Source organism: Poecilia mexicana, unplaced genomic scaffold, assembly GCF_051168715.1.
Source record: "Poecilia mexicana isolate PSO_F unplaced genomic scaffold, ASM5116871v1 scaffold_20, whole genome shotgun sequence".
Taxonomy (NCBI): domain Eukaryota; kingdom Metazoa; phylum Chordata; class Actinopteri; order Cyprinodontiformes; family Poeciliidae; genus Poecilia; species Poecilia mexicana.
The window spans coordinates 6000202-6024088 of NW_028263389.1; the positions used below are offsets into that span (position 1 = coordinate 6000202).

Sequence of the window (23887 nt, forward strand, 5' to 3'; positions counted from 1 at the left end):
TCCCAGGCAGCACAGGATTCTTCTTTTTTTTTTTCCTGGGGTCTTAAACTTTGACACATTTACGCATTATACTTCAACTTCCCGATCCCCGTGACCAGTAACAGGAACCAAGAGGACGGCGTGGAAGTTCAATTGTTTTGGCCTTACATGCCCACAAAATATCTACACAGAACATAGGAAGAGCCAGGTTTTTTGGCCTCGTGTATAAAAGTTTAAGATCCACTGGGAATACAGTTTTTTTTTTCTTACAACATGAATGCACCTTTTATTCTCCCGTTACACATTAAATAATATTTTAATTTTCAGACAGAGAACAACCGGTGTGATGTTGATGTGACTGTTTCCTCTTCCTGTTTCCTGCTGCTGAATCTGGAGATGAGTCAGTCCCCATGAGAGTCCCTTCTACACACACTCGCGACAGAAAACAGCACAAACACATGGAGAAACCTCTTATATCCATGTTTTTGCTAAAGACATGAATGTGGCATTTTGAATGTTGCAAAATATGCTGTGAGAAGAGGTTTTTTCTTTTCTTTTCTTTTTTTTTTACCTTTGTGTGAGAACTGTATGAAGGAAAATGGAGGTTATTTTTGTTTTGTTTTTTCCAATTCCTACATGACTCCCTTCACACCGCTGCCTTTACACCAGTTGAGATCAGAACGCATTTATTTGAATGTTTATGAAATGTGAACACGGCAAAGACTTTGCAAGAAGTGACTTCAGTTAAACCGTTTTGCTAAGCGTGCAGTAGTTCGGCTGGTAGTGGGTCGTTAAGCTGGTTTTAGATGCAGTTCTTCCACAGGTTTCGAAAAAGAAAAATGCATTTGAGCACTGAAGAGAAAATAACTATGTGTTTATTGCAGAAAATTAAAAAGTGGTCAGTATTTGGATTGACTGGAGAATTGGGCAATCCTTGGGTATAGACCAGTGGTTCTTAACCTTTTTTGAGGTACCGAACCCACCAGTTTCATATGCGCATTCACTGAACCCTTCTGTAGTGATAAACAAAATATGATTTTTTTTCCCCCTCAAATTCAAAACATAGGGGTGACCCAACTAGACTTTAGTTGGGTCACCCCAAGATCACCAAGTCTTCTTAAAAGGTAGAGTCTCTGAGAACAGTTCTTCAAAATATAGTCAGTGTTTTCAGCAAAGTTGAGCTGACTGTCCAGGAACGACCCAAGGTATTTAAAATCTGCCACAGTTTCAACAGGTTGGCCTTCGAGAGAAACTGGAACCACTTTAATGTCTTGTTTAGATCATGTAATTAGCTCTACATTCTTAAGAGAATGAAAAATTAATAATAAATAATAAAGACTTTGCGGTATTCTGATTTAGTAATGCAATTATATTAGTTGTGTTACTGCCCCCTCGCCGCTAGAGGCAGTAAGTAGCAGGCCAGAAAAGATGCGACAAAGGAGCAGATTTAGAAGTACACTAAAAGCTACAGAATTTGGTAAAAACGTTGAGCTTTGCTGAAGTAATTAAAGACAGAAGTTCAAATCCATGCTGAGAGTGGAGCTCCTTCAATCAGTGCTCCTCCGCAGCACTGATTGGCTCAGCAATGTAACGTGATCCTCTGCAGCAAGTGATGACAAAGCGGCGCGTCATCACGACTTTACACAAGTGTCTTTACCTCCGCGGCAGAGGCTCCGCCGAACCCCTGAGACTGACTCATCGAACCCCTGGGGTTCAATTGAACCCAGGTTAAGAACCACTGGACTAGACAGATTACACAACACAGAAAAAAAACAACACTTTACAAGGGTCCATTTTGTTTTTTATACATTTTTTAATAGGATTATTATTTCAAAAAAATTTAAAACAAATGCTAAATCACTTTTGAGTTGTTTTGATGTATGGAGAATCCAGGGTACATTTTGTATCTTAAAGCTGTTGAAAATGTCATTCAGTAACTTTAGTTTTTAAGTCAAAATTAGCTAAATTGCTAATTCTAGCTTAAGATACTAATTTTAGTTTTGGTTCATTTTTAGCTACCTATAATCTACTCTATAGAAAACGATTACAACAGCAATAATCTGAATCTATTTCTTCCCTTTTCTGAAATGACTTGAGCGATAAAACCATTTCTGTGACCAGCAACCTCAGAGCCAGGAGGCCCAGAGCCCCGAGTGATTGTCAGCAAGCTGTGATTGTGCATGGTCAGTGCATTAATGCTCGTGTGTTTGCCTTCACACATGGGCAAACCTAAGTGTGTTTCCAGTGGGAGCAGCTGACACGTAGCCACTGGAAGCCCATGAATTATCCACAGAGCTTTCAGCACGGCGGCTTTGCAGCGAGTTCTGGCAAACAGTTTTGAGCCGAATTCAAAGCAAATTGGAGCCGAGGTTAAGTGAAGCGACACAGACGAGTCAGACAAAGACACGAAATAAAGAATTTCAAATGTATGACCATTGCTGTGCTCTTCTAGAAGAAGAAGAAAAAAATCAGGCAACGAGCAGGCTGTTGAGACTCCTTATTAGAGACATCTGAAATAACATCACAAATCAAAGCTGTTCTACGACAACAAAGACGCAGCACAGATTTAAAGCCGAGTCATTTTTTACAGGTTCTAGTCCGTCTATATTCTCTCTTTAAATCACCCTTTGGGCCCAATACACAGAATTGACGTTGGATAAAAATCTACACCCTGAAGCATAATTTAACACGTGCACATTTAACATATCAGAACAACCATTTCAACTATGTTAAACAAATTAACAGTTGAGCATTAATTTGAAAATGAACAAGGTACAATGTTTACTGACCTAAAATATAAACAGGCGTTGCTGATCAAAGTTCACCTGTCGAAAGAATCAAACAGGAAATGCTTATATTTTGAAGGATCTTCAGAGTCTCTGTTGTTGAAGAAAACTCCGGTTAGAAATGACGCATAAATGGTCAACACATTTTCTTTATAGTGGAATGTAAGTGGTTCAGGAATATGTTAGATTCTTAATTTAAGTCAGAGGATTTGCACAAGATGTCAAAGATATATATTTTTGTTGTTGTTGTATTTTATTAGTTATTAGTTATTAGATACTCGTTTTTGTTTGAGAAACATACCGGTGGTTGTTATCATGACGCTACAGAAAAGACTGAAAGATTATGATTTGTTTTTAGCGACACAGTCCACAAATATCCTTGGCAAACAAATCAAACTCACCCTTTAACATAAGAACATACGACTCTCTGGGTCAGAGCTCCAGTGAGCTTTTTACTCAATGGCAGCACTAATTAAAAAAAGAGACTTACTGCTGTTAACTCTTTCTACTAGAAAACACTGAAAATCCATCACAGGATCCCGATACATGCTGCAGATGTTACCACAAACATCTGTCATTTAGGCTATGGCAACTCTGAGTTTTGTGACTGGAGTCATAAATCTAACACTTTAGTCCACATGCGTCAAACTCAAGGCCCGGGGGCCAAATGTGGCCCGCTGTAGCTTTTTATGTGGCCCTCCAGACTCCAAATTGCATCAATAAGTGCCTCCAGTTTTTCACAACTCTGCAAAATTTACAAAAAATCAATAACACCCCACACTTCTTCTGATTTTACAGCAATTCTTTTCTCAAAATTGATCAAAAACAATTTGAAGCCTCTACTGTATCAAATTGACACAGGAATAACAGAGAGTTAGCCATTCTAAGGTAAAAACCCAGCGCAAACATCGTTCATGTTTTTTTGTTGTTTATTTTTTCATCCAGACGGCTTCCCCCGCACCCCCTGCAATGTCACGGTGCCCCCCCAGGGGGCGCGCCCCACAGTTTGGGAACCTCTGGTCTATACAATTGTACATTTCACTTGTTCTCCCACATACTGTCTATTCATTCACTTGCCCTTAATTAGAAAACACACTTTATTTTGCATGTATTTCTGCAACTAAAGCCTGATTGAAAGTAGGGAATCCATCACCAACATCTGATGTTGTGTTTGGCTAAAAAGCCATAAGATCCAAAAAGTAACGCTTCATAAAACTCATTCTAAGTAAGACAGCTGTAGGCGGGTTATGACTCCATAAGTCTGGCAATTTAATTGCAGGTTTAAGAGACAAAGACACCTTCAAAGTTAAATGGTGGAACCTCCCACACCAATCCGTAAAGGTTCCTCTGCTAATCTACTCCGTCGCTGTGATGATGACCTACTTCTGTAAATAAAAAGGCCAAGATCAGCCAATATGAACACGTAATACTGAATTCAGCTTTCTAAAGGGTTCCTTTTAATGTCCAGGGTGGGAGACTGTTCCTGCAGTTCAGCTCTACGGTGTGAAGATGAGCTCAGAGTATCCATTAGCAAATAGCAGACACATGATATCTGACCAAACAGATCTGCTGCAGAGAGCACAGCTGAAGGACAATGGAAAGAGACAGAGGGGTGGGGAGAGAAATAACAGGGTGGATAGGCAGCAGATGAATCAGCCTTTAGTGAGTTTCCACTTAAATTTATCACAGTCGACTGAGGAAGAAGGCACCTATCAATAACCTCTCACTTCTGCTTTCCTCTAAACACCATTTTTACCCCTCACTTTGAAAAGGAAAGAAAAGAGAAACTCATCTTAACATTTGACGCTGCACATATCTATCTAAATAAACTCCCACTTAACTATCCACATGTGTTGATCCAGATACAAGTACGTGAGTCGACTGACCCCCTGCCAAAACGACATGCCGCGCTAAATTCTTATCAGGAGATTGTTTACATTCTTCAAACATACGAGTGGAGCGGTTTTAAAGGAAGCTGCTGCGTGGTCTGGAACTACTCCTGTATCTATTGTTCACTTGATTTTACATGTTAGTTGGATTACTAATAAGCCAATAAAGATAGTAAGATAATAACTGTCAATATATGTCTAATTTATCTCATAAATAAACAGGCGACAGCATAATTTTGTCAAAAGGTGGTCAAAGCACTCCTTAAGCTCGAGTTGTTTGCTTCACCTTTAAATCTGACAATGACGAGTTATTTTCCTTAAGAACAGGAAAACTGTCCGTCATATGACAGTGAGGATGGACAGCTCATGTCAGCACTTTGGTTCTATTTTAAACCAAGCTGGACTTTGCAGGAAAAGGGAATGGAGACACTTAGTCACTCACTGTCAGAAAATGTGACTGCAGTGGATTTTTCACTGGATGTCACAACACATGGATGGATTTTACATTTGTGACACAATTCAAGCTTGCACACCAAGACACAATGAAGAAATGTTTACAGTTTACAATTTTAACACTGCCATGATAATATTTAACAATATTTAAAAACACATTTGCCCATTGTATTTTTTGAGCCAAATTTATTTTAAAGAATCTGAAAGTCAATATAGCGGTATCAATGCTGGTCGAAATCTAAGGTGGTCCTATTTTACTTTTCCTTAAAGTGCATTGAATACACTTCCTGTTAGTGTTTTCACAAATAGTATAAGAATAACCGTTGCTAGGGCAGAATTATGCATTTTGAATAGGAGGGAATTAACAGCAATATAAGCCTATGACCTAGCAGCTAGCACTTAGCTAGTCAGAACAAGCTACAAACTAGCAGTTAGCAGTTGGCTAGTCAGAACAAGCTACAAACTAGTGGCTAGCAGTTGCATAGTCAGAACAAGCTACAAACTAGCTGCTAGCAGTTGGCTAGTCAGAACAAGCTACAAACTAGTGGCTAGCAGTTGCATAGTCAGAACAAGCTACGAACTAGCGGCTAGCATCTGGCTAGTCAGAACAAGCTACGAACTAGAGGTTAGCAGTTGCTTATTGATTTGCCGAAGGTTTTTCCAGGGATTCTTTAACTTGAAATAGCTGAAGAAAAGCTATAACTGAGAACTGTTCCAGACATATATGATTACATTTTTTCATAAGCTTAATATTAGACCCTGTTTCCACTGATAATATTTCTGATAACTCTTTTCAACATTGTTCTAATGAACATTAATTTAAAACGTGGTTGCTCTGAAACATCCCCCTGATGGTTACAAACTGATTCATGATTGATCCTTCACAAGCAGCTGCAGACAGTGTCATTTTGTAACTGAAAGAGCAGGATGTGATCAAAGCAAAAAGGCTAAAGTACAAAACGGGAAAGAGGAACAATTTCCAGCACCATCCTCGTAACAGCGACGGTGTAGATGTAGAAACTCGGAGAGCAGATCACTTTTAATATGCAATATCTAAAGTGCTTCTGTCACCAAATACTTTCACAGGCTTAAGAAATGCATTGATAATAATACCATAATGTGGCTTTTCATTGGATCTAAATAGTCTGCACCACATGTATGATGTTCTCCCACACATCCTCTTTCTGCCAGGTGTGGATTAGCGTGGGTCTAAATCTGCATGGCTTCTGAAAGCCAATTCTCTCTTCTCCCTAAAGAACCCAGAACCCCTCACGTACCTACAAAACAGATGTCCAAACCAGATGTTTTGCACTGAGGCAACAGTTTAGACCTGCTCAGTTTGTTTTGATGTTCTCCAAAAGCAGAGTAATGCAGCCACAGTTTCCCTCAGAAACACTCTAAGGCTGCTACATTTGCCTAGGAGTGACTTTTTTTTTTTTGAGCCTAATTAATAATCGTGTTTTTTATTTTTTGTTGCTCCGTTCTAACGACTAAATTGAAAAAGTCATAACTCCAAGATTAAACAGTCGCAGTCACCACTCAAGCCAACAGAGCAGTTGTTTCCTCATATTGCATTTCCTCAAACCGACTCTATCAAGATCATAAAACAAACACTAAAAACAAACAGGGGCTGATTATGTTTTATTCAAGAGCAGTCCGGCAGCTATTTTTAAAACAAAAAGCCGAGGAAAAGGCGCTGAATGGCAGTAGGAGTGACGGCGAATGGCAGCTCCTCTCCTCTCTCCATTAGCCTGTGCAGAACCAGCCGAGCGAGCGTTGCCAACAAGCAGGCACTATGATTTCGGTATGTTACATTCACTTTGGGCAACGTGTTGACTTCAAATCATCAAAGTGCTCAGCAGCAGCTGAGTGAAATTGCCGTTCGGTGCAAAACTCAAAATTGATCGTTCAGAGTATAATGGCTCAGAGACACTGAAAACCACATTGTTAAAGAAAAATCTCACATAATTTAGTAAGAAGTGACATACAATTGTGTGGTGTGCATTTGTATTCATCCACCCTGAGTCAATAGCTGACTGTCACCACAGACTGAAAGTATTTTAGGTCTTTAACAGGCACTTCAAGGAACTGAAATGTTCAAGTATTTCCATAGATTTTCAATTGTATTTGGGTCAGAAGTTTGGGTCGTACACTTAATATTCTCCGTGTCATTTCATGTGGATGGCCATGTCTCGATGATGCTCTGCAAGATGTTTTTGATAGCAATGGGTTTTTTTATTTCCCGCTTCACAGTTATGTGCTAGCTTTCCTCAGCCTGTTAAAAATTCAGAAAAACACAATTCAGTTTGTAGCTGTAACATGAGCTAAATAAACACACTATTTACACAAAACCCTTCTGAAGATAGCTCACTCACTGAAAACCTCAACCTATTGTTTTTCCGGCTAGGCTAAGCTAGCAGGCTTGAATATTTCTGTTCAAATTAAGCATTAAAAAACATGAGACGAGCTAGTATCTTCTCGAAAACAAAGCAACCAAACTTGGAAAGGCATGTAAATGGAAAAACATAGAAAGACTAAAACATTACAAGGAGCAAAACACAGTAAAACAATAAAAAGCAACTTTCTGTTTGTTCTGTTCCCCGAGAGCGAGGATAAAGATCCGTATTTGCATATTCTCACTCAGCAACACAGCAAACGCAGAAAGAAACTTGCCAGAGGTCCAAAAAATGGTTTAATTATAAATGAATGAATTAAGAAAAAGACGCCTTAATTCTCTCAGCTGCCTATTCAGCCATGTGCGCCAACGGAGATAAAAAAATAAAAAATGTGCTGCTGTCTGTGTCTAAAGCCTTTCTCATTTCACATCTTTATTCCTTCCAGAATTGTATTTTTTTTTAACCGTCTATTCATTTTACATTATTAACCACTGATAAAAATAGCGCTTCGTTAATTACACCAACCACAGGTTTAGTGTTAGATATTGGCTAAAATGTGAGTCTTCCACACCGAGGAAACCTGGTTCTGCTCATCATGATCCAACTGATAAGCTGAAAAGTTGAAAGCAGACACAGTTTCACAATGTTGGCCAACGAGTGCTGTTGCCGACAACAAAAGGATGCAACGGTTTCACAGGCTTGCTTTACACAAGCTGCTGTCTTTCATAAACCTTTCGCTGGAACAGTGTTGCCACCTGACTTGCACATTTGCCCTAAAAAAGGGGAAGTTCAGCGACACAAAAGCAACTAACGCATGTGCAAGTCATGCAGCCGCTTTAGCTGAATTTGTTTCTTTTAACAGGAGAAATTAGTTGCTTCAGGCAAAATCACTTTGCCCAGGTGGAACTTGCTTAACTTACCCAGTATAGGCTGCATTTGAAGTAGCAAGCCTAGTCTTTTGATTCGCAAGTCAAACATGTTGGTTAGGTGGGGATAAACATGAGGAAGGAAAAGGGGATTTTTGTGACACATGAAGTCCTGTCACATCTTTGAGTGTGAATTTTTATAAGTGCAGGGAACATAGAGCGAGATAAAGTACATTTTTTATAAGTTCTTTGCTCTGATATTTGAGTTACATCAATTCTCTAGCAGTGCAGCTACATCTCTGCCTTTTTGTGCTTCACAAATAGACTGAAGGTTTCATAAATATCAAATCTCTCTTCACTACAGAATTAGCAGGTTCAGTTTAGGTCACTAAGCGTATTTTAGATTTTGAACAAACGGCACACAATTGCGGTCCATTAGCAGTGGACTGCTGACAATTATCTCCAAACTAAATGTTGGTGGCTAGCTAATGGTTAGCCAGCCACGACATTGCGATGTTTTTGTTTATTTCCACCAAAACCAGTACCCAAAGTGCTTCCATATAAAAAGCTTATTGAAAGTTTTGCAGTTGAATATCGTCTGTCAGGCTGACGGCGTCTTTTATTCGTCGCGTTCAACATCCAAACGGACAAGAACTACTTCCTGTCTTCCTTCAAACTATAGTCTCAAACGCAGACACAAGAAATCAGCATCGCTTTGATGAAAAATAACGCTACAAAACGAACCCAAAGCTCTTCAGCTCGGCATCGGAGAAGCCTTTAGCATGCTATCGTCAGCTAAAGGCTGCTATTTCTAATTAAACCTCTGGGGAACGTCTTGTGGCCAGCGCCAGGGCTGTCGGAGAGCCACAGACACTTTCTCAGCCCTGCAAATCAAGGATAAGAGCCTTTTACAAGTAATGCACCAGAGGCCCCACTTTTTAAACCCTTGTAAAGCCAGCAAGCTGGAGCATTTTCACTTTAATGAGAGGAAGCGATTGAACTGCTGGGTCACGCTGTTGCTTTTTCAGTTTTCGGATTAGATTTCAGGTGTGGGGAGAACGCTGCGACACGGCCTCTGCCGGTGTCTACCGGCAGAAGAAGGAAACACTGAATGCCACAACTGAATAGCTATGATATTATACCATTCTGGTGTTTGATAAACGAGCATATAAGGTGGTTCAGGGCGATGTGGCATCATGACTTTATTTTAGATTTCTAAAACAAGAATCTTAGCCTGACCCTTATATTTATTTCATTGTAATGCCGAGTTGACCTGAAATGAAAACCCAAATAAATAGAAGCCGTAAAAACAAGATGGTGGCATCACTCTGAACTGGACTGATGTCAGCAGTTCAGAGTGCATTGGTGGAAAAACAAAGTCCAGATTTTCCAAAAATGAAATCTTCAAAAACCAAAATTTTGATTAATTAATAAAATCAATAGTTGGCATGTTTTTACACATCAACGCTTTCGCTGTAAATTTAAATCTGGAATGACGTGGTGAAAAGAGAAGAGCTCTTTTACCTATTAGTAATGTTAAAGCTGCTTTTCTGCTTCCACACACTCATAAAGGCTCGCTTGTCTTATTCAGCGCATCTTTGGGGACAGCTGGCGTGCACGGCGGGGAAGGAGGCAGCCTTCATTTACCAAAAACCAAGCCAAAATGTCACCGTATGACTGCCGGCAAGTGCCTCCCTTACCTTGCCAAAGTTCCTGACATCGAAAAGGTCAAAGGCGTCGAACAGTTCGCTCTTCTTCATTCCGAATGAGTCGCTGCACGCCACCAGGAACGTCCGGATATTCTTCAGGCACAGGAACTGCATTTACAGGACAAAAAAAAAAAAAGAAAGAAAAAGAAAAACCGGTTAATCGCTGTGTGGCTCCCAATCAACAAAGGAGCTGCGTGGCATTAATAAATGATCCAGTCCGTTATTATTCTATTATATCTCACTTTCTTCTCTAAGGGGCATCCGCATGTGGTGGAGCTGCTCTGCTAGTTTAGCCTGTGAGCTTCAATGTGACTGTCTAATTAGACAATGTAAAAAGACGGTGCCTCTGAAAGCTCTTGGGTTAGTGTTTACAGCCAACATGAGAGCATTTTGTTTTATTAGAATAATAAAACAAAATGTCATACGAAGGCACTGCAGTGCTGTGGTACTATAAGAACAAGTCTAAATACATTCAAATGTTTGACGCCTAACCCCGATTTCAAGTTTTAAAGCATAAAACAATGGATCCAAATGAGCTTGATCTGTGTCTGTCATTAGAAATATTTCTAATGTTAAGAATGTTAAGTTCTCAAAATTCTCCTCAGTAAAAAAGCTTGTGAAAATAAAAAGCTGTTCTTGCAAATACTAGAAATACAAACATCTGACACTGATTGCAAAAGGTGAAACCCTAACCCTACGAAATCCAACATTTCCTCCTTTCAATCTGATTGGAGGTCTTACAAGGATATTATTGTTCCATTTTATTGAAAGGTAGCCAGATTTTTGAGGAAGAGACTGTAAATGTTTTATAATCAAACACAAAAGGACAGAACTTACAAAAGCTGGAGCTCAGAATCGACTGAGCTGATTCACTTTCAAGGCTTTTATTGCTTTGAGCTAAAAGCAATAAAAAACAATGCTGTGCTTATATCTAAATACACCTGCTAAGCTGTTAACATCTAAATAATGTCCACCTATAACATAAAGAGGGCAACTCGGCGAAGATGCTTCGCAACCCGAAACCTTGACTCTAAACACAGCCGAGGGCTGGCCACGTTAACCCAGAAGCATCAGCACTGAAGCCAAGCGCACACAAGGGCCTCAATCCATGCTCTCTGAGCCCGTTCACATTCTTCAGAGCTGCAGCCGGGGTTAACAGGAATGTAGCAACAGTGTGCAGTTGGCCAACGCGCCGCGCGTCTGCGACTTCCCGTAAAATAAAGGCCAGAAGCGCGTCTCTGCTGATAGACTGGTTTGAGGGGAATCGTGTTTTTTTTGTTTTTTTTTTGGCTCCACTTCGCTGCCTCTGCTGGATCGCCTTTGACGGATGACTTCATCCTTGGGTGTAACCGACCAACAATGTGTTTGTGGCGTTTTCCCCTCTCTGCTCGACGTCTCCCCGTTTTAAACTGTGTGCCCTAATAAAACGGAGTATTGTGGGGAGCAAAGGAGAGAGGACGTCGCTGCGAAGTCTTACAGCTTATCAGCTGCGGTTCAATGGCTGTGGCTCTGTGGGGAGCAGTTCATTCTTCTGGCTCTTCACTGTACCTAGAAGACATCTGAATAATAGAAAGGACTCGCAATTTTTGGCCAAATCGTGCTGTTTAAATGCAGATATTAGTTTAATTTAGTATCTTATTAAAGGCGGAAGCAGTTCAGCTACAAATTAGGTGCTTCAAAAATGACATTAGGGACTACTTTCAGACTACTTTCAGAGTCCGAGGAGAGAGTCGCACTGGAGGAAATATCCCCTCACCTCCTAAGCAGCTCCAGTTTTTTCTGTTCCTGCGCCATCACAACAATCCGGAGAGATCTCAGCCCGTATCGACTTTTTTTAGACATAATTTCTTTCACTAGGAACTCTCCAATTAGCCTCCTTCTGATGACAGTTCCTCGGGATTGTTCTTTAGCAAGAAAAAAAGAGAGAGAGAGAGAAAAAAGAAAAAAAAGGTCTTCCAGGAAATAGATTTTATTGCCAATTTCCTGTTTCTCAAGCGAAAGCTCATGCTGAGGTGTCCATATTTAGAGAACTGATTAGGTTTGACTGTTTAGGAGGAAAATAAGTCAGCAAGTGTCAAATCAGGAAGCAGCCACGCCTATTTTATTATACACTGGAGCAGAATTTGTTTCTTTTGGGGCGGTTGACTTTTTCATGACAAATGTAAAATACCTCCCAAAAACAATTGAACTGCGGTTTAGCAGACGGATGGGAACCCCCCTGCATCCCTTTTGAGACACCAAATAAGCGTGAATCAGCAAACAAAAAGTCAAGTGGATATCATTGAATGTTTAGACTTGTAAACATCACTTGCTTTTATCAGACAAGCACATCTTGCCTGCCCGGAGCCTCCGGAGTGTCCCAAAGGACGCCGGTGTATTATCTGAGGGAAGCAGCTTCTCGGAGCGCAACAAATATGAAAGACGGCGTGTCATCTGCACCGAGCCAAAGACTGAAGACTGGGGGAGATCGCATTAAAAAGGGATGTTGCAGAGCGTGAGGCAAACCTCTAACTGTTCCACATGCAGCTTTTCTTTGACGTGAGGGACTCTCTGGGGCTCACCAGCTGAACGGCTGAGTGGGTAGTGTGGACAAGCAGAGGCGCCGTCAGTACGAACCAAATCTGTCTGAAGTAGAATCTAATGCTGAAGGGATTTTTTGATTCCACTTTTTTTGTTCTTGGATAAATATTCATATACACAGCTGAAACCAGAAGTTTATACCGAATAAAAAGACACATGGACTTTTATTTTCTCACCATCTGCAGTTAAATCAGACCAAACATCTCTTGTTTTAGGTCAGTAAAGATGACCGAACTTATTTCGTCTTGCGAAATGCCACAATAATAAGAGGGAGAATATCTCAAACATTGTTCTAACTTTTCTGAGATCTGAAGTCTTGTAGATCATTTTCTATGAAACTGGTTGACAGCGGGCACTTTTGCAAAAACAAAAGAACAATTAATAGCAGTAATAGACATTATTTTAAAAGAAAATGATAATAATAAAATAGTGGAGGTGAAGATTAAGGAAGTTTCCCCTCTAATAGCTAGAATCTGAAAATGCTAAACGTACAGTGGAAACCATCTTGGCACTATATGGTTTCCACTAGTGCCAAAATGGCACTAGTGGAAACCATATTGACATGGAGAGCATGTCAAGTAGCATTGCGTCTAAGTATTTCAGCTTCCCAAGCTGCATTTTCTTTTGAATATTTTAGAAAAACATTTGCGAAAAACAAGAAATTTACGACATTACATCCAGTAGGTGATTCTGAAAATACTGAACTGCAAATAGACGGTGGTGCACGGGAATTTCTTTATGCTAGTGCTATGTTTAGCAGTAGCATTAATAATGTTTGAAATGTGTGTATAAATACTTTATAGTATTTTTACTCAAGGTTATGACAGCATGAGAATCTCACAGCAGTCCACGTTTATTAAGATAAGATCAATGAGGACTATAAAAACCTGATAACGATTTTAGTGAAGTCATAAAGGCAAAACAATGGGGAACTTTTCCATTTTAGGAACGAAAGTCTTTAACACTGTGTTGTGAACAGAAACAGAACCTCATCCAAAGCGAATGAACCCGTTTTTGTCTTCCGATGCAATCAGCCTTGCCACAAGGAGGATCAGAAGATTTGGATTTTATTTAGATAATAGCTTTAACGTCCCAGCTGGAGTCTGCAGAACACATACTGAGATGTACCCAATGAGAAGGAAGGGACCGCTTATGAAAGAACAACATGTGCAGGAACCCCCGCCCCCCCAAAAGAAATCTCACCTGCAGCACATTTCATTTTTCAAACCCAACCACGCGCGATAAGAGAACAGTCCGGTAAGCCGAGCTATCTCGCCCGCTTGCGTTGGCTACGAGGCCGTGCTCTGTTTCTATAATATCCATAATAAGCATCCCAGTTTCTGCTTATGTATTCTTTGACACAAGTCAAAGCTCCATAGCAACAAGCTGGGAGCTTTCATGCCCCCAGTGTGTGTTGCAGGGCATAATGAAATCCCGTCCTCTCGCGGATGTGCTCTTGTGAAAGACAGCAAAGACAGTTTGGCCGTCTCACCGCTCGAATGTCGTTGAGAATTAATTAATGAGCATAAATGGATGCGAAGGGATTTAAAGCCTTGAGACTTGAATTTGACTCCATGACGCTTTCAGACTCATTACAGATCCTGGTGACGTTGCGAGCCAGCTGTGATAAAAGTTGGATGTTTACGTTCTGCTCTTAAACGCCACGAGTGAACACCGCTCGGATTGGAGCTTTTTTTTTTATGATGACATATCGCAGGCCCGGCCGGTCACATCCATGTCATGTAGGAGCTTTTGTCGGCCGTGTAACCAGGAAACGGGAGGTGGAGGGTGAGAGAGGTTCTGCTGACTCCGGCAAAACGCTGCCCTCTCCCCCTCCCGCTGAAGACACTCGTCATCTCACTTATCTTAATAGAATAATGTCAACATAAAGCAGCAGTCAGCAGCTTTTTCACTCCAAAAATATACTATGGCATCTGATTTCACGCGTTATTCTGAGGACAAACCCACAGACTTGAGGCACGGCAGCAGCAGCAGTGGCACATGACAGGAAAGCACTCAACAGCTGCTTGTTTGAGTCACTTTTTCCATTCATTCACAACTGATTGTATGCACAGTTCCTGACACCTTTTTTTATTATTCTTTCTTCTTTCTTTCTTTTTTTTTTTTTGGCTTATCACAATTCCTGTAAGTGGCAATTTTCACGCTCTGGTTATCAGCCGCTTCAGGAATAGGAAATAATTGGCTCCCAAAGTCGATCTGTGTACGGTTAAGCTCAAAATTATTCATACCGTTGGGAGGATTTACACTTTAAGTTATTATAATTCAACCAAGGCGCTTGTGCGCGGGAGAAAGTGAAATCTCTCAAACGATAAATAATTTCTGTTTAGATGAGCATTTTTGCTTTAATTTGGAAAGTCAAAAATGATTTATGTCCTTTTTTAGCAAATAGCTGAAAAAAATATTTATTGGCAGTATATCCTCTTGCGTAGCCTAAGTTACTGTTTACAATACAAAAGATAGGTTGGGTTACACAGGTAAAGATCCAATTGTAAACTACTTTTTTTTATTACTTAAATTTTTTATATATTTTTTTACTGAAATAAATGATTTAGATCCTTAGCAGAAGTGAAATGTGCCTTCATCGAATATGTTTTGTAGAAACATTCCTTTATAAAATGAATAATATTAATATTAAGGATGTTAGAAACTTTCCAGAAACTCAGAGAGGAACAAAACATTGGTCACCACCAGAAAAAAAATAAAAATAAAATAAATAAATACAACTCTCTTTTGCTTTGTAATAATGAATTTTAAGTGTATTAGTTGACTATTAACACCTCCTTTCTTACTTCAAAATAAGAGTCTCAACCGTGCACGCAATAAACTATCAAGCTTCAACCCGTTGCCTTCATATTTTATTTATCTCTCTGGGCAAAGTCACATGCTGCCAGTAACTAAATAGTGATTTACAGGGCAGAAACACTGTGGTGTTTTACTTCTAAAAGATCTCAACATTTAGTCAAGGACAGCACAGTGAGCGATGTTACACGATAAAAGCAAAGCAGCCATTGTTTTGTACGAAGCGTTTCCAGCCACAGGCTAATTCCTCGTTTGGTTATTTAGTGTTATTTAGCTAAACGGAGAGATGGCTTCTGTCCTGCGGTGCCTACAGCTCTGAACAAGGATGAGGCAGTGAATAGCAAATTAGATCTGACAGCTGACCTAAATTGATAATTAATAAGATATTATCGATTTGTTTGTCGTAATAGCATGTCTACAGCTGGCCAGTGTTATCAGCAACGCTGAATCCTCTAATCAGCTAGTAGGGCACATCCTCAGTCAGATGTAGTCAACAAAGTACTTTATAATATGATTTAAAGTTGCTCGTACTTGTATGTGTTAGGTACGATGTCCTCTTAAATTTTCAAAAGCAAGTGTTATTATAAGAGATGCATTCATCAAATGACCAGATAGCGACAAAGTTTCTCTCATCAACTCTGATTTTTTTTTTTTCAAACTTACAAAATGCATCATAACTGCAAACTCACACTATTTTCCATCAAACCTAACTTGATGCACTTTTGTTAACTTTTATCAAATTTTGGGCATAGTTTAGCGACAAACGCTAAAGTGAAACTTAGAATTTCTTACATTTCTGTTAGATTCGTGCCTATTTTATCAGGAAACTGCAGCACATTTTCTTTCTTTTATGGAATTTAGTCCAAAGGGGGGGAAAAACTGGAATTGGCATGTCCGACCTAAAATAAATCCAGAAACAGATATCTACCAGAAGAAGATTTTTGCCTATGCTTAGACGATTTAATTTACATGTGGTTAATAATTCCCATACTGACACTTAAGAGAGCAATCGGAGGAAGAAGTGAGGATGACAGATTAGGTCCTGCTAGCATGTTTTGCTTTGGATTGTCCATCAACACTTTCTGTCCCTTAAGATGAAGGACAAAAACACACACTTGCTCCCTTTCCTTCATGTTCATTTCATGTTCTGACACTAAGGCAAAAAGGAAAAAAAAAATCCTGTACCTCCCCCATAACACCAATAAGTGTCCCAGGAGCCATTTTCCCATTAAATCTTGACTTTAACCTCAGTGACCCCCTATATACACAAACCGTACTCCCTCCCCCCTCCATATACAGGGTTTGCATTAGTATTACTGCCTGAGATGTGAATTCTCCCAGCAATGGCAACACAGGTCAAGCTGTCTGGCTGAACTGTGGGTTAGTACGTGGCTCAAAAGAAGGATTAGAGGAAATTAGTGTGGAGGGAAAGTGGGTAATTGAATATCACTGAAACCAACTCTGAGATCAGCACTAAACAGCATGTACATCAAGAGAGAGAAAGCCAGAATTGTGAGCAAACACCGTCCTTCTGCCTCTCCTCCCCCCTTCGGATCTCTTGGAAAAATTGTGCTAAAGGAGTGTGAATGATGTTTTTTGTGCTAAAATGACAGAGAGGGGTCAAGTGCCGTCTGACCTCTATAAGTGCATTTTGTGTGTGTGTGGACACACGGTGATGTTCACTGGGACAGATTGCGGATTCAGGAGGGTAAAAAAATACAGATAAGGGATGTGACTTTGTTTAGATTCATATTTAACGACACCATGACTTTTCTTTGTCCTCCACCTCTATAAAACTATGTTAGGCTCTGCAAAAATACGTGTGCACAATATATGTCACTGTACAAATGTAAGTTAAAGAGACACAATTAAGTTGTTTTTTACATACAACAAAACAACATCTTTCTGCAACAAGCTAATCTTTAAATGTTTTTCATTTTAAAGTGAATGAATCAGGACATGAATTTCGAGTTTCTGTATCCATCTTGTTACTACAGAACCCCTCAAAAGCAGGAGTTATTTGTTCTATTGTGGTTTTTCTGTGAGTGTTTATTTCCCATTAAAGCATTCGGCATTTATATTTGTTTCTTTTTGCTGTTTAACCGTACCCGTACCAAACTGTGACCCAAAAACTGAGGTACACACCAAACCATGGCTTAGGTATCCTGTTACACCTCTAAAAAACACATAGGCAAAAATAGGTATGTCCTTGTCCCCATTCCTCACACTGTACAATACATGTATCAGGTCAAGGCTATCCATGCTCATTGGAGGGATTTTTTTATTTTGACATTTTCTTATTACACACTGACGCGCCTTCTCGTTTCTAAACAGATAGCTGACTTGTTCAGAACAGGACACCTGACACAAAAATGACCCAGCTGGAAAAGTCATGAACTCCTTAATCTCCTGAACTGCACAGGGCCTTATCCGTGTCTATTCTGGGTCCAGGCACGGAGATATATGGGCCTCATTCACCCACAAGGTGCCGTCTAGGCAGCACAATTCATTTCTCCCCAGCCAGAGGAGGTTTAGTTTGTCATCACTCCATGGTCAGAGTTTATCGCTGCTGTGACTCTAACAGCAAAAGCTGCAGGCGAAGGCAGCTGGTTATGAATGTGAAATCTGTTTTTCTGCATTCTGTCTTCTGTTGTTTTAGCTAAATAGTAGTAAATTTGCTCACATTTACTATTTACTACAGACAGAACTGACTTAAAAAATACACCTTATAGGCCCAGTAATCTGTGAATTCTCATAAGCATAACATACGTTGAGGTTCTCCTCTGATGTCAGGAATAAGTTGCCAGCTTGTCACTTCTGATGAAGCTCGTTATCAGGAAAAAACAATCGCAATATTGACTGTTTTTAAGAGCCTGAAGAGCACTCAGCAGTGATTAACTAGAGCACCCAACAAAGCAACAAAATAAAAATAAAAAAATCAATTTAAAGGCACCAGCTCTGAATGTCTCCAAATAAAATCATCATATGCACAATCTATAATTTGATGCGCAGTGAAATTTACTTAGATGGCTCCGGTTCAGGGTTGTTACCTTAGTGACGGACTGAAAGGTCAGCTTGCCCTGAGCAAACGTGCATAAACAACTAAGATGCAATATGGCCACAAAAGCTGCTAGTGAATAAACTGTGGTGACATGGCGGAACGAAGCCGTGTCACTGCATTACGCCGCGCTGGAGTTGTAAAATTGGAGGGCTGCGGACCATGGCACTAGTGCTGGGGCATGCATGGTTGCGGTAACGTGGTGTTTACACGCGGACAGGTGCAATCCTTTCAACAAAGTGAATCAAGAGGGCAAGCGGCGCTACCGCAGCTCTGACAGGCTGCGCCCTGCGCGTGTCCACTGCATACCAATGCCCTGCCGCACATAGTCTGCATACGGCATACTGTAGTGGAAAATAATCGGTTCGTGGTTTGATAACCGAAGTCTGACTGTGAATGCTTAACAGGCCTTCTCGAACCAGCAGAAGCAAATCAGGAGATAAAGGAAGTAGCAGAGCAGAAACGTAAGCAGCTCGGAGAGGTTTTAAGGTTTTATGATGTCTCTGAAGTGAAATGGGTTAACTGGGAAGTTCCTACAGCGCTTTGTAAAGCACAATAACACATTGTGTCAAAAAGCCTGCCTGCATGAAGCTCCACAGCCTTCACTCAGTTGGGAGCCACACGGTCGTGAAAATTAGGCTTTAAATCTCAAATGCAGCCTCCTTCCAACCAGAGCTGGGTAATGATATGATAATATCGCATCAAGGAAAATTAAAATGTGGACGAAATGTGACCTAAGAAGAATGTACTTCTCCTATCAATCTTCTTCTCCTGCCATTTTCCAGCAGTATTAATTACACTAATGCCCATTGTTAAGGTAGGGGACTCCATTGCACAAGAAGATTCTTGCAAGCAAAGAAAGAAAACAGAAGAAGAAAGCTAAACCTCGATAAATTGGGTAGTCTCGTACATAGAAATCGACTGGTGACCATAATTAGCCAATTCATAGTTTGAGCAACGCTGTTTGGTGACGAACCAGAAACCTCAAAAGCAGATGTTTGTCCAATCAGCAAATGCAGCATACAACACTCCAACAGGCAACAAGCTTTAATGTGAAAGATGTTAACTAATTGGCTCAACACACGGGGAGTGACGAACCACAGCGGACAGTTTTCCACTACTCTGGGTGAACCCAAAACACGGGACGCGATAGCGATAGAAGCGACAAAGCTTAACGTTTCTTAACTTTCTTGTGTCTCATCGCTACCACTATAGACGTCAATGTGACACGAATTTTGCTGGTCGAAGGAGGGAAAAAGACAGAGTGATGTCGCTCCCCGTGTGTCAGGCCCATAAGAGAAGAAGACTCTATGTGAGCAAAGAGAGGCGCAAAACGGCTTTGAATGAAACTAAATTCAGTGATGTGTCCGGAGATAGAGAGAGAGCTAACACTATACTGACACTTTACGACAGTCACTGAGATTTATCCCAGTAGCTGCGTTTCCATTGACTGCATGATTGTGCAATTTGATATTTGGTAAATAAATTTGTTCAATGGAAATACAGTAATTAAGAAAAACAACTCATTTGTCGCCGGATCACAAAACTGATATGTGATCAGTTTTGTGATCATGTTGATCATGTGACCCCGCATCACACGAGTCACATGATCAACAACCGGATGTTGCCACTGGGGCAAACCAACGAAGAAGAATGACTCCTTCATTTATGATTTCAACTTCATGTCTTATCTAATGGAAACAAACAATTGCGAAATTGTGTTTCTTTGACGTTAGCAGAATATCGACAAAGATTTGCGCACATTTATAAAGAAAACACAGACACTGTCTGAAATAAAGTGACATTTTAACATTCCACATAATCTCCACGATCTCCACAACGATAGTGCTACCTTTGTAACGTTAGCCACGCTCACTGAGCTAATCACTAACATAAGGTGTTGAAGACAACTTAAGATATTGCGCTGTTATTATTTTTTGCTTTAAAACTTTTGTCATTTTTAAAAAAAAACAAAGATCAGAAACTGGAATTGGTTTCTCGAGCCTTTTCTTGCAGGAGAGTGACAGGACACACTAAGGAAGAAAGAACAGAAGCAGAACTGACTGGCTAAGCAGATCAACATAAGAATCTAATAATTGTAGTGCTATAAAAGTCCATACCTACTCCTTTTCCACTTAGCCCCATATTTCTAACAAAATAAATATTTAGGAGACCTAGGTTTGACCTTGTAAACTTTAGTTTATATAATTACTGTAACTTCACCTTTTTGCGACAAGTCAGCAACAAGAAATACTATGGCTATAACTTTGAAAAATAACTGAATCTTTAATGTAAGAAAAGAAGGTAAAATGATTAAACGATTCAAGGGAGATGGCAAATGTCACTATGAAAATGACAGAATCTCAGAATCCACATTTTTTTGAAGATTTGGGCTTTTAAATGTTGTGGTCAGTGGCTGCACTTAAACTTTTGATCAGCTCAACATGTTATTTGCAGTTTAGTTGTTTGCAATGAATTGCTTACTCAATTATTTTTTGTCTCCATCCCATTTCTCCTTTTTGCATTTTGACGCTGTACTCAGGACTTTCTCAATATCCCACAGTGCGAAATGTAAACTCTTGCCTTTTTCAGCTTGTCTTAAAATGTTGATCAGTATGCCAAACTAAATACTAAATCTAATGATAACATACCCTCAAAAAATCCTCTTTCTTCCACCAAAAGTGTATTTTAATACTTAATTAATACCCCAAATTTTATATTTCAAAACACAGACTCTTTTTAAAATAAAAAATAAAAAAAATAAACATGGTAATCAGAGTGTGTGGTGCAGAGCCCACTCTGGCTTGTAGAGCCTTATAAAACTTTCCTTCTTCTACTAAACCCAAAAAGCAAATTAAGTCATCTCCTCTTTGTCTTTCTCATCCTCCCACACTAACTTTGGTGTCTCTGCTGCAGGAGAATGACGAGCGAGTCTCGGAGGCTTTGAAGCTCGCTGTGCGGCGCGTTCGCTCTGTGAAACCAGCTTTTCTCTTCTCACTTTCACATCGCAAAATCCTTGTCTCAGTTCAATAAATTAAAGGCACGCGGCTGCACTATGCAGAGCGTTTGGAATACAGCTGCTTCGGCCTTCAAGAGTCAATTAGGGATCAGCTGAAATCAAACATTTGCAGCGACAAAGTTTGGCGGAAAACAAGCAAAAAATATATGTATGAGTTACGGATTAATTCACAGAGTAGAATCTGGAGGGCTAAAGGAAAGTTGCATCTGTAGTGCAGCTATGAAAGAGTTTGGTTTTGTTGAGGTTTTCAAGTCACATCTGTGTTGAAACTTGGAATACCGATGCTTGTGTCATTTGTTGGTATCCTAAACACGATGTGTTGCCAGGAGTTTATTTGACACCCGACTAACTCAGACGCTTTCTCTCACTTTCACTTTCCAAAAATGCAGAAATCGTCGAGGTTGACTCGGTAGAGCAAAGAACAAATTTTTTATTTTTTTTTTTTATCTGATGCCTGAGAATAATGAGGAGTGTTTTGTTTTCCTTTTTCTTTTCATTGTGCCTGACGTTTTTGGTCTTAATGTGATCGAGGGTATGTTTTAGTTTCACTTCCTTCCTGTATTCCATTTCCTGATTTCCTGCTCTTGTTGAACCTCGAGGCTGCACCGTTCGAGGGGCTTGGAGGAGAAGGAGGGGGGATTGCTGCTGCGCTGTCCCCCCTTTTTCCTGTGTCATGGAAAAACTAGGTAACAGTGAGGAGAAACAGGGCTCCAATTGAAAGATTTCAATTCCAAAGTTGCCCAAAGAGCTTCTTTGTAGCTCTACTTTTATGGCTGCCTTATAAGAATCGTTTTATTTGAAAAGAGACTTTGTACATTGTTATGACCTACACGCACGCAAATAACGTTTCCCTTTCTTGCAACAGCGAAAAAAGAAACCCAGCATATATGCCTTTTTCACCATGCGGTCTGCTAGTTGCACCATGACAAGCATTCCCCCAGTTCCTCTAAAAGCTAAACCTCTGTTTTCGACTCAGCTGAGACAGAAAGCAACTGCTGATTATGTGGCGCTTTTCGTTGCCAGCGAAGCAAGGGCCTGCGCATGCTGTGGTCGGGCTTTGTCTAGACTTTGTAATTGGGCTCATAATAGCGCCATAAACTTCTGATCAAAAGAGGCTGAATGAAGATTTTTTTGGGGGGGGTTTGTTGTTTTTTTGCTTACGCCCCTAAACTGGAACTTTGAGCAGCTCTGTCTTGCAAGCAACAAGCAACAAGTGTTGAAACAATGTCAGGAATTTGCATACGCAAAGCACGTGGAGTTCAGTCAGCAATTAAGCATGTTATGTATTTCTAATAAGAGGAAAAGCATGTTCAATACGTCCTACAGTATTCATTATTCAATTGATATGTGAGGAGGGAAACTAAATCAGTCTGCACATCGCTCTAAACACATGACAGTGGCTGCATTGTGCTGTGGGCATGCTTGTCTTTTGCAGGAAGCAGGAAGCTGGTCAGAGTTAATTGGTTAATTCCTACACTTAAAAAACAGAACAATGCTAGGGGAAACCATGTTCGAGGTTCAGCTGAAGTTCAGCTACCCTCACCGTACAGCCACATTTACAATGAAATGTATTAGCTCAAAGAAATGTGTGCCACACTCTCCACTTTTGTTTTGTATTTGTAAAAAAAAAAAAGCCATTCGTCATTTTCTTTCAGCTTCACTGTAGTAGCGTTTCCATTACAATCTTTGTCTGTTTTCTGCTAATGTCGAAAAGACACAATTTTGCAATGGCGGTTTCCTTTAAATAAGAAATTAAATGAAAATCACACGTGAGTAGGCTCGCTCACGTGACGAGTCATTAAAAATCCTGGCGGCGGCAGATGCAAACAGTTACATGAGGTCATATTGATAATTCAGCGATGACGCCAGCACTCGTCATCCATCAGCCAATCAGAGGATGTTGGCACCAAATTCAGGAGCTGGAGCAACAAACCTCTCATAGTTTGGGCAAACTGTAGTAGACGATTTTACAGAAGAGCTATGGATTCAACACGTTCAAGTGACACACAACTTTTTATGAACTGTGAGAGGCTGTGAGACCTCTGGTAAGAGTTATCTACAAAAATAAAAAATAAAAATGAAGATGAACTACAACTTCCTGTCGTCTTCTTCGTGGTTTTTGCGTGTAGTAACATCCGGATGTCGACCCTGTGAATTGTGCAATGCGAAAAGAAAAAAAAACTCTCCATTCCATTTTTGTGATTTCGATACAACTGAAAAACTACAGTATTGGTACTGTATCTGTAGCTTTTCAGCCAAAAAAGCGCAAAAATATTTTTGAACTAAAAATCTGAGTTTTTTTTAAATTGCAGTGTTTCCATCGATCCTTCCA

The 23887-nt window shown here is 40.1% G+C and overlaps 1 protein-coding gene across 2 annotated transcripts in view; it reads right to left on the bottom strand.

Moving 5' to 3' along the window:
* Positions 1-23887, bottom strand: part of vav3a (vav guanine nucleotide exchange factor 3a) — a 106424-nt gene that overhangs the window by 75219 nt on the left and 7318 nt on the right. For both annotated transcript variants that reach the window (XM_015002705.2, XM_015002707.2), the window contains exon 2: positions 10070-10186. In XM_015002705.2, coding sequence (XP_014858191.2) covers positions 10070-10186 — 117 coding nt within the window. The remainder of the gene's footprint in view (positions 1-10069; positions 10187-23887) is intronic.